The 17,374-nt window shown below is 45.3% G+C and overlaps 1 protein-coding gene across 1 annotated transcript in view; it reads right to left on the reverse strand.

Annotated features, from left to right (window-relative positions):
* Nucleotides 1-10,576: 10,576 nt before the first annotated feature.
* The window catches only part of T265_02697 (hypothetical protein), a gene marked incomplete at both ends in the record, with an annotated part of 113,238 nt that continues 106,440 nt past the window's right edge, over nt 10,577-17,374 (reverse strand). The window contains 2 exons of the mRNA XM_009166999.1: nt 10,577-11,255; nt 14,037-14,656. Of these exons, the coding sequence (XP_009165263.1) occupies nt 10,940-11,255; nt 14,037-14,656 (936 nt within the window). The remainder of the gene's footprint in view (nt 11,256-14,036; nt 14,657-17,374) is intronic.

Raw genomic sequence — 17,374 nt, forward strand, 5'->3', positions numbered from 1 at the left:
GCAACTTTCTTCTGTTCTACGGTACGCGACTCACCATCCCAGAGTAAACTACTATTATTTTCTCAGATTACTCAAACCTTCGATTCAGGTTGATCGTTTGGCCGTCCGCATTCAATGAGTGAAGTCTTTAACCAATCGCTGCTCAAAGCCTACAAGAACTAACGTATTTATATCCGTATTATGCTACCTGCAGAACACCATATTTATAGGGGTTTTCCGAAGTTATTTAACTAAAAAGTTTCGCGGCTCCGCTTCGAAGGTTGGATGGTACCTTCGGGGCCATCCATTGGTCGGCGCAGGGCTATACTTGCTGGCTAAGCACAGAGGGATATTGTGGCGACAGTTTAGAGGACAAATCGCGATATCGCCTGTACCATCTAATATATGTCCCTTGGTCAATATACCCTGCCTGAGCTACACAATCTTCACCAGTGTGACGACGGCTGGTGAAGTATCCACATGGCGCTCCCAACGGGGTGAAAGTAAATCTGACGGCAAAGAGAAACCGACAACTAGAATACTCTCATTACTGGTCTAAAATGGGACTTTAGAGAGCCCAGTGCGTTTTTTCGCCAGCTGTGCTCAGTGCTTTAAGCTGCTTGTGTGTCTCCGATACCGGCTATGGCCTGAGCATAAACCACGCCCAATCTCAGCCAAGCTTATGCTGCTTCGAGCATCTAAGCATGCCCACCACGAGCATATGCTGTGGTGGTTTGCAAATCAAGACAGTATCTCCGGCAAGTGAGGCCTCCTATAGTCCTCACCTGTCCCTGAAAACCTGAAACTTTAGTATATGTACTCCTGAAACTACTGGGAATTTCTTATCGCATCTATGCCAGCCAGTAAGTGAGCAAGTTTATAATACCTGATAATGCATTGGAAGCCCAGTGAGCACCCAGCCTGGTCCTTCCATCACACTGCGATAAGTGCTGTACGGCACGCATGAATCCAAATGCCTGAGGAAACCACCTGCTCTTCTGAGAGTGACCCTGACGCAATGGTAGCCCTAGGTATGGAGGAAGTTGGCGACAATAAGCGGGCGGCTGCATTTGGTTCAATTGTTTTAATACTTTTATGGACATTTACGAAACCGGAATACAACAGACTTGTGGCTCAAAAGTTCGGAAATGAGGTGCTGAATGCAGAGGGGACAGCTCTCCATCCATTCGGTGGATGTGAGTACATCAGTGGATACAAAGTAAGCGAAACGCTCCGACGGGCTAGGTGTGAAGAGGTTACTGACAATGTTCGGTAGATGTAAATGATCAGTGAGCTTATATTGACTCATGTTAGTAGAATCAAACGACAGTAATAATGGGAGGTTCGTTTACTAACTTGTGGGGAGCGTTCTAATATGGGCGAAACCGGTTCTTTACGACTTGAACACAGCGAGCAACATCAAAACGGCGAGGAAGTTGCAACCCACAGAGCACGCCTGTTGCGTGGAAAGTCATCGTAGTTATGGAGACCAAAAAGCTAAAATAATTGGGCACGAGGTGCGAAGCCAGTTGGCTTGAAATAATGCTGAAAATCATTGCTGGCCAGAAGTGACCTTGGGCCAGGGTCACAACAAACAAAGATAGACGGAGGTGGCGAATTTCCATGTGGAGATAAATGAAAAGTTTTGTCCCAAAATATGACTGACATTGAAGCTAAGTAGACTCACCAGTGTCGGTGTTGTTGGTATGTCTGGCGTAAAGTGTGTTTTGATGGGAAGATGGTGCTGTCGCATAAGGTAAAACAACCGCCGTCAATAAAATCTTTCAACTTGCGGAAAGAGCAGCTTGAAAAAAAGAGCAAAACCAGGGGCTAAATCCAAACTCAGCGGTGAGGTTTTGGGGCTGTGTAGTCGCAACTGTAGGTCATGATGAGCGGGCGTAGGAAGAAAATGGTCGCGGGATTGCCATCAGACCGATCGTGCCATTATTGCACAGGCATACTTCGGTTTATGGACAGTGGTAATCGGCAGGAAATGCGCACGTCTGTGGTGGCTGCATCTGGGATGGACAAGAAGAGTGATACAGATCGAATCAGGCCGAAACAGTCACACCTAATTTTGGTTCGGTTTGAGGGCAGTGTGATGTAAACGGAAGACCAACCTAGATGAGTGGATGGCGGACGCATGAAGCGCTTGGCACAGTTACTTTTGAAGTTCGGAGCTTGGTAGGATGCGGAATGGGATGAGATAAGTGAGGCTTTGTGAATTGAAGGAGGTATCATGGAGGATGAAGTCCATCGGGAGAGTGAAATAACGAAGTTTATCACAGCCAGGGTAGTGACATGAGATGAGATAGAGTTGGATTTATGCTTCGTAGCCCAGCAGTGGACGCCTGGCTTAGTTTGCCAAATATAAGCCATTAGAATACGAAAGCTGCAAATATAAAAACCAGTATAAGTATGCGGAGGTGTTGTGAGAAGGGACAGTAAACAAAAAAGTACTGATGGGATGAAGCCTATAAAATACTGAAAAAGTTCTTATGGAGGTTTACATGTGAGTTGGGTAATACCATAATTTGGCATCGACACTGACTGCATCAGAAAGGGTCACCAGTCTCCGGAGCCGTGCTATCATATTCAATCAACGAGTGATGCATGGTGAGGAAAGTCTGTAAGCGCTAGCAATGAGGAACTTTATTGAAGAAATGCCGACTTCATCGTTGTTTATTTTTATTTACCGTATGTGACTACTCGGAGCTCCGTGGAGAGCATGCGCGTGTTATGTTTAACTGACGAAGGGCTTTGATGTGGTCCAACCCTAGGTAGGACAAAGGTGGCTACAGCTGTGCACATCTATATAAGCTATGGGTACCGCAGTGTACCATCAGGTATCACGTGCATACTACTTTACAAAGGTCAGCCCCCATCACTTGTAGTGTAAAGCGTTGCCAGATAAATGACGCACCCGGAAAAAGTACAAACTAGCATCTACAAACAGACATGAGCAGTGCTCTTTCATGGATTTCCTAATTGAATGCAAGTTTTTGAACCAACGGCAATGATCGACTACCAGGTGGTAGCGGTTTTAAGAAACGTATCATGGTGAAAAGTAGCAGGGTGACCTTCCCAGCAGGGGGCGCCCAAAAATCACACAAATTTTCCATCAGTGCTCTGGCTACCAGACAATTCCTCCGGTAGGGGGAAAGCCGGGCCAACAGAACAGCTCAGTCAATCTGGACGATGAAATATGCGCCAGTAAAGTCAGGTCGTGGAGGAATTGAATGCAACCGCTGTGACCACTTGGACAGTGGAGATTTAGTAATGATAATCAGAGCAAGCGCACTGTGGCTAAACGGTAACGGAGCGTTGGCGAAACTACTGCGTCAAACAGGCAGCCTACAATGCTGTGTGTATGTTTGGCGGGGGGTTGAGCAATGACATGAGGCAAGTAGAGAAGAGAGCAGGCTATAAGAACGGGATCTTGTGCTTGTTCATCAACTGTATCGTCGTTAAAAACAAATGTGCATTGAACGCGATTCATAGGAGAGATCGGAGCGTGGATGAATGATCAGTAAGGCGGCAAAAGTTTCACGAATAGGGAATTTATCCACGGACTACGAAAATGTCTGGTCATTCGTTATTTTGAAGCCGTTCGAGGTTTAGGTTAGTAAGCATGAGGGCACACTAGGAGGCTGTTGGCCTACGGAGCCTATATTGAGGACGTGAATTTACGCTTGGCCTAGACTCAGTTCTAAAGGCTTCTGGTGCAGCAGGCTTTGCAGGGGAGCTAGATTTAGCCTAAAACCTCTCAGCCATGGTGGCACAAGACACCAGTTAACTCAGCGGGAGCAGCGTTGTGTATAGCTGGATTGGTGGAACAAAATTTTGGTGAATGATTGCTGTACGCTTTCTATTGCTAGTTGACAGCTGTGAAAATACAGGGAAGAGAAAACACGAGAGAATTTTATGACTTATTGCACGGATTGTTTAAAAATGTGAACTTTGTGTCTTTAGGACAAAAGGGGAGTAATGCTAGAAGGCAGAGAATGCTGGAATTGTTGGGAATATCTAAGCGAAATAAATATCATTTGCCAAAGTACTCGATCTCTGTAGAAAACGCTCGAGATTTACCATTAATCGTAAACGAACCAGCTGGGAGGGAGCAAGGGTAGGAATATGTTTGGGACGCTGCGGCAGAGAAGCTCAGATCAGAGACGTTCGAGCGATGAGTCAGACAGTTGAAGTCCTTTCGGACGTAGTGAAAAGCAAGAGTTTTTGCAGAGGTAGAAAATGTGTAGGTGATTTGAACATCGCCTGCAAAGAGGAAGGGCTAAATACATTACACGATGTAGAAGAGGCAGTTGATATGCATTAGGAGGGGGATGGCTCGCGGTACGTTCCCTTGATTAACTTCACTAAAGATTGACAGGGATGACTGATTGCTGCCGACCTGTTATAAGTGTCCCGTCAGAGAGTTCCGAGCTGAGCCACGTAGATGATGTCCAGGTAATCACGGATTCACTTATTGATACACGGGACCGAGCCTTTTGCCGAAGTTTCCAGGGTCGTCTTTGTTCTTGTCGGTCAGTGGCTGTCGTTCACCTAAAAGGCACAAGTGAAAAAGGGGTGAAGCACTCCTCTTTGTGTTCTCAGCGCGGGTATTCGCATAAATAAGTGTCTAATAATGCTTAAGACTTCGTTCTAGAAAGAGCGTGAACAACCGTCTGCGGAAGATCATTCCACGCAACTACTACCCGAAATGAGAAAAAATTTTGTCCAGTGAATGTGTGTACCCTGAGCTTGAAGGTTTTCTCACTATGTCCCTGCCGTGTGCTTGCTGGGTCAACGGTAAAAAACCTGTTTGCCAAGCTTTGTTCAAACAGGGCATAAGTAAGAATTAGGTCCCCTCGGAGGCGACGGTACTCCAGGAGAAAGAGATCGAGCATCGCGAGACGCGTTCCGTAGTCCACGGATTTGAGGCCGGCAACCATTCTACTAGCGGCTCGCTGGACACGCTCAATGAGGGTGACGTCTTTCGTGCGCCCTGGGTAGACAACTTGGTTGGCGTATTCCAGGGGCAGTCTGACGTAGGCCCCATAGAGTATTTGGAAGTCCATGCGAGTGATACGGGAGAAGGTGCGTCGGATCATCCGTAAAATGGCGAATGCCCTTTGGGCCAATTTCTCATGGTGCAGTGAGGTGGCCAAGTTTGAGGACATCCAGATGCCCAAATCCTTTTTGGCATCTATCCTCATGATGTTTTCTGGTCCTTTCTCACCATGCATAACAAAGGCATTCGCCGAGTCTCTCCAAACGACATATGGACGCACTTTTCTTCATTCAGAGGAAGGTGCCAGTCCAACGACCACTGCTTGGCAGCCTCTACATCCATTTGGAGGGCACTGGCATTGGAACTCCAGGATTTCAAGTCGCCCGCTAAAAGTAGGCACCGGTTCGCAAGAACACCCGGAAGGTCGTTGACATAGATCAGAAACAGCACTGGTCCCAGGACGCAACCTTGAGGAACTCCAATGGAGACCGGCGCTTGAGAAGAGTAGGTCCAGCCTATTCTCACCCGGAGTGATCTGTCTGGTAGGGACGCCTTGATCCAGTGAAGGATATTCCCTTGAATCGCGTAAGACTCAAGTTTGTGGAGCAGCGGGACTTGTGGGGCCCTATCAAATGCTTTGGAGAACCCAAAAAATGGCATCCGATATGAGTCGTTCGTCCTTGGCTTGGTTAAGCTGTCCATCTACAAGAGTCTGTTTGTATCAAGAGCGATGTGGGAGAAATCCTTGTTGAGCTAGTGATACCAGATTTCTGGATGGAATGTGGTCTAGGATAGCTCGCTTCAGAATGCGTTCCATCACCTTACACGACACGCTATTGATGCATGTTTCAGGCGATAGCCGGTCAGCAGTTTTGTAGATTGGCGTGACAATCGCTTCCTTCCAACCAGAGGGAAGGCGGCGTTCGTCAAGCGACTGACGAAACACCAGGTGTAAATGATTTGCTCGTTCGGGGGACGTTTCTTTCGAGATCCTTGGACGGACCTCATCGGGCCCCAGGGCACAGATCGGGTCGGTCTTTTGCAAGAGTTGACGAATGTCCTTCACCGTGAAGACGAATTCGGTTAGAAGCTGTTCGTATTTCCGCCCTGACAATAGTGGATGTGGCGGAGACGCTGGGGCTGAGTATATACAGGCATAGTGTTCTCTGTAAACCTGAGATACCATTGTTGTGTCATTCGTCGATTCTCCGATTCTGTCCCTCAATGAGAACGCGGATGGCTCTTTTCTTCGGCGATGTCTCATGTACTTGAACAAGACGTTTTTGTTTCTTCGAGCGAGGTCCAGAACGGTGGCTTGTTTTCATATGTGCAGTTTGGTATCCACGGTTTTAGTAAGTTACCGTGGTGAGAGATACGGGGTGAAAACATTTTAAGGGAGATATAAGGTAAAGAGTGGTCAATAGATCGTGGTAGATGTCACGGATGAGCTGTGCATTTGTCGAGAGAAGGAAGTATCCCCCACCTCTGGAAGCCAGCAAGAATGAGAAGGCCTGTAAACTACCTGGACATGGATTCACGGATCGATGCACATGATCGAGGCGTCTGCCTAAGATTTTCGAGTCGGTTTTGTTCTTGTCGTTTAGCGGCTGCCGTTCGCCTGAAAGGCACAAGTGAAAAAGTCCGTAGCACTGCTCTTTATGTTCTCAGCGCGGGCAGTATTCTTGCCAACGCAAGGATTCGCATAAATAAATGTCCCCGTAGTAGCGAGAGTGCACCTAGATGATGTCACAAAAGAATAAGATAGCATGGTGCATGGTGAAAAGTCCCGTCATGACGATCGCATCATGGATAGGATACGCCGAATCATTTTTGGGGCAGAAGGTGGTCAGTTCCTTCCTCCAGTAGTGTCGAGGGAAATTCTCCGTCTTAAGTAGCGCATAAGTTTAAATAACGAAAACCTGGGTTGAATCATGGGCGCGTTGACCCCAGAAATTTCCACAACTGCTATTTATGCTGCGTTGCACGCGAAACACCGATGAGCGACGTGGCGCTCCTATTTATTCCCTATATTGACGTTTGTGGGTCGGCATTTCGGAAGCGACAGAGATACCGTAAGCGTAGTTCACTGTAGCAGAAACACTTTCAATGTCTTGTATGGCATTCGGACCAAGTACACCCCTCATATGTGAGATAAAATTTCGGTAACCCGACAGTCACATGGCATCGGAAAGTTGAGTACTCAGCGTCCAACTATCATACAGGGTCTGCTTTCTCGAAGACTGATACAGCAGAATTAAGACGTATAAAAGGTTGGAACGCTGACCACGCCGGATTAAACGCGACATCTGAAGTATTCGTTTTTAGCGTTTTCTTCAAGTTGGTCCCAAAATTGTGCTCAACTAACCACCCAAATTACAAGCTTCCTCTTCAAAAACATAAGTAGGAGATCACAAATGTTCTTATCGCACTATTCCGGAGCCAGAGGGAGAAATGTGACCAGTACGGCCATAGAAATTTTTTCAGGCTGAGAGAGTAGCGGCAATTGGCTCTTTCACATCAGCCGGTCACCTTGAAAGTGAAATTCTTCGCCGATACTTATATGTTCATGCTAATCTACGCACCATTTTTTTTCGAATCACATGCTGCACCTCAAGATGTGTGATCTGATCCACTCACAGCACACGCCGCATCCGCGTGCAAGATTTTCACAGTAGTCAGTGGATTGCGTCTGTTTACTAGTTCCACTCACCGATTTTACTGGTTTTTACTCATTGGAACGCATTTTTATCCGAGATTGTGCTTGTTTATTACGCTGGTTCTTTGGTGCTCGTAAGACTTCATTGCATGGCGTACCAATGAACGTATTTCGTTATCTTATTATTGAGTATTTCAAAAAGCCAAGATGTAAGGTATTGCACTGTCGGACGTGTGTAAATCAAAACGCATTGGTAGCCAACAACACGAGCTGTCATAGTCCTTTCAACGCCACACAGTACCGGTAACTACAAACGGTACATACGGTGCAGTTCACTTATCAAAGTGACCGATTTTTGCACCGTCTAATTAACCAGAGCGAGATGTTCTGTTGCCGTTGCTCTCACGCAAGTCACTTGTCTGAAGGTAGCTGTATGTATTGTGCGGTAAGACCGCCTATGGGTAGTATAATCCATCTAAAGAGACGGTGACATTTTGTGAAGCAAAAATTCCCATAAGGTTGCTGAAAAGCCGAAAAAACATAAACCCTACAGAGTATATTTAGTTGAAGAAAATTACAAAAGTAATTAGGCTCTTTCCCGTTAGAACCAAATCGGTGTACCAGTGAATACATTTAGCACATGTAATTGTCGTACTGGCCTTGGTAGTTTGGTCCTACCCTGATTACGTTGATCGCCCTGAGGATAGTTTGTGTCAACCCCAATGGTCACACATTCTGATTTATAAGGTGTATTATTCACCCAGTGAAAAAACCTGAGTACCAGAGTCGGACCGTGAATAACTCAAGTTCAAGAGGTATGGGCGATGCAAGGTCTGTAGTTCACAAAGATACCAATAACTCCAAATATCCTTAACTTTGTAAGCACACTCATCCCATAAATTTATTCGCAAACCACTGTTATTTAACTTCTCGGTCCAGCAGTCGTGCGAGGTTTACGACGATTACCTACAACGCAATCCTGCGCAAAGCACAGGTTAAGGGTTTGTGTGGACGATCTGACAGAGCATCTTGTGAGCTGTTTTCGCTTACTGGATATTTAGAAAAACTAAACGATCGTCAGGAACGTCACACTTAGGCAAACAAATTTCGCTGGGGACGTTCATGAAGATCAATCCCATGGGCGATATAAACTGAGACAGCTGGACAAGTCATTGGCTTGAAACCCATCCATGAGAGTAACTCGTACACCTATCCCTATCTACAGTATTCACACGGAGCACCACGTACAAACACTGGTAGATGAAAGTTATCGCAGTCCTTCAAGTTCGAACATTGTACAGAACAACAAGGATGTGGTAAGAAGGACGAACCGCCATTCCATATGTTACCAGTTGGTTATTCCTGTTGCGAATGTCTCGCTATCTGTTATTTCCCGAGTACCTGTTTCTTTGACACTTAATGGGATAAGCAATTGTAGCAAAATGTTAATCACAGTTTGGTCGGCATTGGGGAGGGCAGGTGTTATCACACCACTCATAGAGGCGCTGCTTCACTCCGCGCATGCTCAAGAGTATCCTCAGCCCAACGTAGTTCATTTGAATTAACCATGGGCGTGCGGCAATGAAGCATCTGTGTTGAACACTGATGTTATGCTGTCGATGATGTCCGGCCGTGTGAAAGCATGCGACAGAAAAAGGTATAAGCAACTGGTTTACATGCATTCGATATGGGTTGTATGAATGCTTGATGATGGTGAGGACACCGAGAGAGACGAGATCCTTGCCCGACTTTTCCGACCAGAAGGCTAACAGAATATACAGGAGTTATAAAAATTGACCTTATTTAGCCAGTTTTAACGATCACCATGCGCATGAACTTTTAATATAACTTCAATCCCTGCTGAATGGAACAGGAATGTTTCAGTCCGCACGTGACAATTTCCGCCAGACAACAAACCCAGAACCTAATACCTTAATCAACTCTTATAAAAGTGGGGATGTACGCCACAGATGTAGGGAATTAGTCCATGGTGGTGTGCCTACCATCTTACCTCATTCTTGGTCCCAAGAATAGTTTAGTTGCAATGAACAATTCACTTTGGTGTGAATATGGTGGCAAGTGTCCAGGTTTTCTTAGCGTCAAGTGCTGATTGAAGTGGGAGGTGGTTGATTTCCCTCTCTGCCTGTTAACTATTTCAAACACATGACGAAGGTATTCAGTGAAAATGAGTCGCTGAAGGGGGATGGATGGACACAGTTCTACCTGGGCAAGTTGAGAGAAGTTCGGTCAAATCACGCGCATCAGGTTGAGTTCGCGTCAGCCAACAAGTAACCAGCTGTCCACGGGCACCAACCAACGTATAACTAACAAATCGCCATGAAGTTATTTATCCCACGGCATAAAGGGTTTGCGAGGGTGCAGTTAGATTGACATCCAAGATATCGTAAAATTCTGACTCGTGAGTAAGAAGCAAAACTAAAACTAATGAAATATACGCACTCAGTTGGCACTTATGTGGAGGAGGGCTCTCCAATGCCGCCGGGTCAACTCATCGGAGACCACCCTCTGAGCCTGAAACAAGTATAAAAAGATCCATTGTTGTCAGCGAGTTCTGATCTACCATCCCGTACAACTTATGAGAAAAAATTCCGGAAATCTCGGATGTGGGCTTCAATACTCCACCAGGCCGCTTTCTGCTGCCTGGTTAATGAAGAATCATTGAAAGCTCTGTTGTGTATCAGTACGACCCATCTAACGGGCAAACGATTATTTATTGAATAGCATGGGATATTTTCACTTCATCGGCAGCCGAAACAAGGACTGATGGTTAGAAATTTCGCTGTCTTGAGGAGGCAAATGTCTAATAGAATTAACCCGAATCGTATTCGAATTCCTTGCCTGCTGAATGAAGACAGAGACAGCCACATCAGTGCTTAGGATGCAACCTTCTGAAGTGACCTAAGGACTCCAAGGAAAAAAGAGCTTTTTCAAGGCTCCACATCAACTATGGCGTTCGCAAGGTGGATATACGGATAAAAGCTACATGTAAAAAATAAACTAGCAAGTCAACCAGTGCTAAGGTCAATTTTGAAGAGAACTTTTTACAAATCTGATGAGGAATCTATGGTACAGTACTGGGGAGGGGGTAGCACAGTGGGTTGGAAAATAAATTCTGAAGGAGCTGGCAAAGCAGAGGAGAGGAAGGGATGGGGGCAAGAGAAATAAAGATTTATACCGAATTCTGTCACCGAAGCAGGCACAGTCTAACGGACGACACCTTTTCTTCACTGAGTATCAGGAGAGTATTAGGTAGACCGCATAGAACCTATGGCTGGTCAGTAAACATCTCGACGACTGAAGGTGCCTTTACGTGGCTGTGGAGGCGGATCGTGACGCACCCGTGGTCCATAACGCACAGGTTTTGTGGGTTGAACATAGGAATGCGTCTGGGCAGACGGTCGTAGTTCGGCAGAAGAAACCGTTCCTGCTTGAGACGAGGAAGCAGGAACATCCATAGGATGAGCTTTGGATGCTTCTGACAGGTACGAATTGTGTTTGGGTTGGGATACAGGTTTAGTTTGTTGCGACGCAGCCATACGAGCTCGAATACGTGCTTGCTCTTGTTGTAGTTCAGCCTGCTCCCTTTCAAGCCTGGAAGAATGAGGAATAGATGCCACTGAGGTATTTCACCAGAAATTAAGCATTCTGGTATTTCATTTTTGTATACCAGTTACTTGGATGACTGTTTTACCTATAAACGAAAATGATGGTGGCAGTAGGGTGCCGGACCCCTTCAGGCTATTTACGCTAGGAGTAACTGATTGCTCAAAACGGATGGATTCAAGAGGTTAACTAGAATGCATTCTAAAACGAGCCAACATAAGAGTGAACACTGTAGTATACTGTAGTGAACAACTGTAGTGGCATTAAAATCCGAAACTTCGGGGCCAGGTTACTGACAGCCATACTTACGATTACAAACAATAGATGTGGTAAATGTGAGGGGAAACGGGTTATCACCGTCAGACCCTCTCATGCCTTTGGTTTTGTCCCTCAGTTTATGAACTGGGCTGCGTGACGTAATGATAATCAATCGGTTGTTGTGCTCAGCAATTCTCACTTGAAGGTGTTCGCCCGGCAAATCGGGGTGAAATATGGTCATTGAATTTGGTAAGTACAATCGATGAGAAGTGCTGGTTCAATAAGGCTTGTGTTCTCATCAACGGAAAATGACGTCCGTTCCAAAGGCGTTGATTTCGAAGCTTTCTGCGTTCAGCTGTAGCACCCTTTCAGTGTCTAGCTGCATTGCCACCCGAAGGAAGCACGAGGGCTGGGATACTACCAGGTTACCCAAGCCTAGACAGGGGATGTCGAGAGGCGGAGGTCGGATTCGAACCACGGACCTTCCGGTCAGTGAATTCGCGCTCCTACCACTTGGGCCATCTCGCCCCTCGAAGCTTTCTGAATAACATCTGAAGTTCCATTCCCACGTGATAATCCCACAAGCCTTAAACGTGACTTTTCCGTTGCATCCTTTGTCCCCATTGACTGTTGGTGACAATTATTTCTCTGTGGCATAACACCAAGATGATGTTTCGTTACCCGAAGTGCTTGTGAGAAGGTTGTAATACGGATTAATATCAGGGTATGTTAGCTTTCCGCACATGCCAACAGTAAATTTTTTTCGACTAGTGATAACCTTCATACTGTTGCGCAGTTCGTTGAGTTACGGTAAAAAAAATGCGTGTGAGAGTCAGGAACGGCCGTGAATATTGCAACCAACAATGAGGGTCAACAATATGGCGGATCACTTTTTACTTTGGTATCGATGAGGAGTAATTGTGAGTAACGCATTCAAACCAAGGTGATCACGCGGCCCTACTTCAACATTCGACAAATTTAACTACTTGCGAGTATCTTCGGGGTGTGCAACTGTCGTTTGGACGGTCAACCTCCAATCCCAGACCTAATATTTCGGTTTGCTTGCCTGCAATTCACCCAGTTTGTCAATAGACTTCGGTGAGGGGGGACGTCGGTAACTTTAAAGGTCAAGCGAACAAGGATGATTTATGCATTATCCCCTCACAGCGTCATTTATGTGACAGAGATGGCAGAAAAAATGCTAAGTGGCAGATTAATCAACAGCTAGAAGCAGTTGATTCTACGCTATCTGTCAAATGCGAGTGTGTAACGGATTAGGAATTAGAAGCTGAAAAGGGTCAACGACAAACGGTATCACAGAGTGGGAACAACAATCTGCGAACCTTATCTAATGAAAACTGACGAAGCTGGCTAACTAATCACACAGTAGATATCATCGTTGTTTCTGCTTCAGCCTGATTCTTCCAGTATAAAAATAGTGCCAAAACTGACAACAGAAGACTTCCATCTGGCTTTACTGACTAGAAGACAACTCGCCCTTGACCGCTAAATTGAACCGTTTTCGTTATAATCCAAGAAATCCACGATTGCCAACTTCATTAGCTCCGATGTATAACGCAACCGGAGCCATTCGATGGCGTTTATAGAGTTTCCACAGATACCACTGTTTTCAATAACGGGCCAATAAGTTTCTCATTAAAAAAGACCTCATCTGGATATGCGGAAGTGGGAGAGTGTAGTTCGTGTACGGTTCGGATGAGTGTCTCAGACAACGATCTACTTCTCGGGTTCAGTTCAGTTATTCCATTTACGAGCCGAAGTAACGAAGTGAGCGGGCACAGAGGTCGAACAATGCACAAACAAAAGTACACAAGGATATACAACGTGTATACTCATCTACATACTAATTTGATTTTGACGAAAGGTGCACCCGCAAACCCAACTGAATCTATCGGTTATGATGTTCAACTGAATGTACTGAGTAGTGAATTACACAAAGAAACACGGTTGGAACCAGCTGATTGGCGTGTTAGTTTGCAGCAGACTTTGTTATAATTGGGCAAATATTACCCAAGTGATCGCTATTCGGAAGTGAATTGTGACCATGGAAATAGACAATGCGCAAGTCCATGGTCAAGACAATTTCTGAAGGAAACAGGAAAACTGAGAGGTCGTATTTTTTAGAGGTCGTCTGTCTGGGACACACGAAGGAATGTTTATAACGGTTCTGAGGGACAGACAGACACAAGATATAACGACCACTGGAGAGAGAAATTGAGAAGTTTATCAAACGGAACACTAGCTAATAGTATCGCGGTAAATTTAAACGACTACACACAGAGGTGACATCAGAATATACTCACCAACTGGGAAAGTGGAACGGCTTGAATGTGAGGAAAAAGTTGGTCGCTCCTTTTTTCAGGAAGGAAGATATAAATACAGATACAAATCACGGGCCCTTTACACATCCAGGTAGAGCGCTCTATTGTTGTCCGACCCCCACTAACTAGGAAAGCCTACAACGCATTAATCGGTTTTAGAACGACTCACCTCGCCATGGCGTCATCGAGTTCTGTAAAACTTGTCCCAATACCCCTTCCCGCGGAGCAGTCAAGGCCAAACTTTTCTGACGCCGTCGTTTTGGGGTTGCAGCTGGGTTCCGAAAGGATCTCCCGCACAGTCGCCCTCAAACTCATCTGGTTCGACAGCGCAGATGGAAAACGATTTAACTGTGGCTGAGCACGCAGCTGAGACAACAACTGTCGGAGATGAGCCAATTCCGCCTCTTGTTGGCTAAGTCGGTTAGCTGCTCGGGCCGCGTCAGCACGTGAGAGTTCGAGCTGATGCCTCAGTCGTACTACTTCATGTTCCAAACCATCAGTATGCGCTACAGCGGGGTTCATCGGTACTTCGCAGGCATCAAAGACCGGTGTCCCCGATGTTTCGGCTTGGATTTTTGTAGAATTTCCAGTAAAATCTCCATCAACTTCATCGTAAGTAGTTTCATCCAACAAGGGATTGACGGGATTGGGTAACGGTCTGTGCTCCACGCGACTGGCACCATTTTGAGGATGATAGGAATCTCCGCCGTTCCGCGTGATGGAAAACTTCCGATCTTCACGGGGAGAAAAAACAATGGGAACGTCCGCTTGTCTGGAAGATGATTGCAGCTGAAATAGGAGAAAATAAGCGAGTAAAAAGTGATCACATAGCTGCTCTACTGCAGCAATATGATCCGTGTACCTTCATTAAGAGTGGAAAAAACAGCGAATACAAAAACACAGAGAAAAGAAACACTCTGAGGATAATAGCTGGTTACTCTACCTGAGTAAAAGGAACAAACATGATGAATCGGATGAACATGCACTATTCATAGATTGCGGTGAAAGAGCTAACGAGTGAAAAGATATTCCAGGTATCACATCAATTTTTAATGCAAAAATACTTTCCGATTGACTTTAAGCTCGGACTCTAACTTGAAGCATGAAATATAATGTTAGCAAAGGCAAAACATCGGTTTGGGGGTAGGGAAGAATATGAAAAATAAGCTTTGCCGGTGAGAAGCGGACCAAACGAGAATATCACAATTTCCAATGAATACACTTGGACATCCGCACTCTAAAAGTTATGAACATAATTACTTCTCAGACCGCAGTTAGTAGGTGTTTATCCCCAAGTCTGTTGACCTTTGCATCGCGGTGTGAACAAGATATAGAAATACAAGTGAACAGTTATGTAAATTATTGACTGACCACTGGCTCAGTCGTTAAGGCACGAGCTCAATGACCGTGGTTTGACCCTGACATCTGCTTCTCGACTTTCCCTGTCTCGGCTTGGGCAACCTGACAGTATCGCAGCCCTCGTGCTTCCTTCAGGTGGCATGGCAGTTAAACACCGAAAGTGTGTTACGGCTGAACGATTATCTTTTATTATCACTTATCTTACTGTCTAAATGAGAGCCAATCACACTGCTATTGAGCTGTGACCGAAAGTGTTGAACCACTGGCTGGAAGTTCGCGGGTTCGAAACCCTCTGGTTGTTGGGGTACACACTACTGATGATTTCCAATAAGGATGAAACAGCTACACAGTGCTCCTCGGCTTTTCAGCATATATTGTCTTCATTGACGTGACTAAATTTAAATCAAAGATTATCAACCCCACAAACAACCACCAATTGCCAGATGGGTCACTATAATTGTGAATTTTCATTATTTTCGACTTTGTGCAGAAGTCGCTCCTTCAACAGGTAAAACAGCCCTAAATTCAGTACTGAGAAATTCGGCTGAGAAGTGAGCGTATTGTCTTCATTGACGTGACTAAATTTAAATCAAAGATTATCAACCCCACAAACAACCACCAATTGCCAGATGGGTCACTATAATTGTGAATTTTCATTATTTTCGACTTTGTGCAGAAGTCGCTCCTTCAACAGGTAAAACAGCCCTAAATTCAGTACTGAGAAATTCGGCTGAGAAGTGAGCGTTCGTGTGACCTGCATATTGTGCTAACTGAGTTGGGCTGCAAAACGGAGACTGTTTCCCGAGTCACGCATTGTGTCTACTAGGTGGCAATGGTGCTAGCAAGGAAAGTTGAACAATTATGGCCGCATGTCTATTAACATTAAGAAAAAATAAAAACAGATAAACTCGAGAAAACATGAAGGTCGCGTTAGAACAATGAAATTCACCCATTCAGCAAATCCACATATAATGTGCCTATCTGTTTTACGTGCGAATATGTTGTGACCGCATTCGTCCTGTTGGCAGTTGCTGTGCGCACTTTGATCGGGCGATAGAACAGTAGGGCATCTGTAAGCTATTTTATACCAGTTCAGGCACCCAGGCTGCAAACGCAATCAATCATTCTTCGTGGCAGAATGAGATCAGACTCCACAGCCGGTAAGCCAAAGATTTTAGACAAAATTTGGACGTTGATCTCGGAAATTTGGAAGCGTCAACAACAAAACCAGCGAGCAACACGACTAGATGCATATCTATCCAGGTGACACTGACCAGAAGCACGATGCATAATAGGATACTTGGGGACACACTAACACACATCACATCCAGTGTCGGGCTGTTGGTGTGCACACACTAAGGCGCTAAAACATGAAAATATCAATAGATGCACAGCTTGCCCTACCCAACGATTTTTTACAGTGTGATCTGAGCGATAGACCAACAAAAACTATCTATTTTTAAACCCTAGCAGACTGCATGCACGCGAATGCACCAGAAGAACTGAGCTGCTTTCTGTACATAAGGAACAGACGCCTGGTCAAAGGAACCTACTGGATGTATCTATTCCTGGCACTTGTATGTATAAAGCAAAAAATAAACTTATAAAAACCAAGAGAATGAGAAACAGCAATACAAGCATCCCAGTGAAAGCAGCATGCCCTTGTGCAAAGTCTGTCGCCTGTGTCTAACAATCAGTCGGAAATGAAGGGGCACGTGGATGCATGATAAACAAACACAGGATGAGAGATGGTCAATGATGTGTATTGCATCAAGTGAGGTATGCCTGCACAAACTTCGTTTGAATGGGTGTGGATTGCCAAATCTTCAGCCGTCTACCATATTCTGGTACTCGTTCCTCACGGAAGTCTTCGACCAAAGTTGCGTATACGGATGTCATTACGTAAGAAAAGCATAGGGAAATTTAGGAGTACTTATCCACAACGCTTCCCATCCCATTTATGCTACTCACTCGTGTCAATTTTTTGTTTTTTGGATGCACTACGCGAGTCTTTTCGACACGATATGTTGCATGTATATATTCGTCCTGTCTCCAGTTATTCCACCGGTGAACAGTGTAGTATTCAGTAGCACAATACCATGAGCTTGTGCAGACAGTAGGACGGCATACTTTCATGTCCGTGGAAAT

Source organism: Opisthorchis viverrini, assembly GCF_000715545.1.
Source record: "Opisthorchis viverrini unplaced genomic scaffold opera_v5_34, whole genome shotgun sequence".
NCBI lineage: Eukaryota > Metazoa > Platyhelminthes > Trematoda > Opisthorchiida > Opisthorchiidae > Opisthorchis > Opisthorchis viverrini.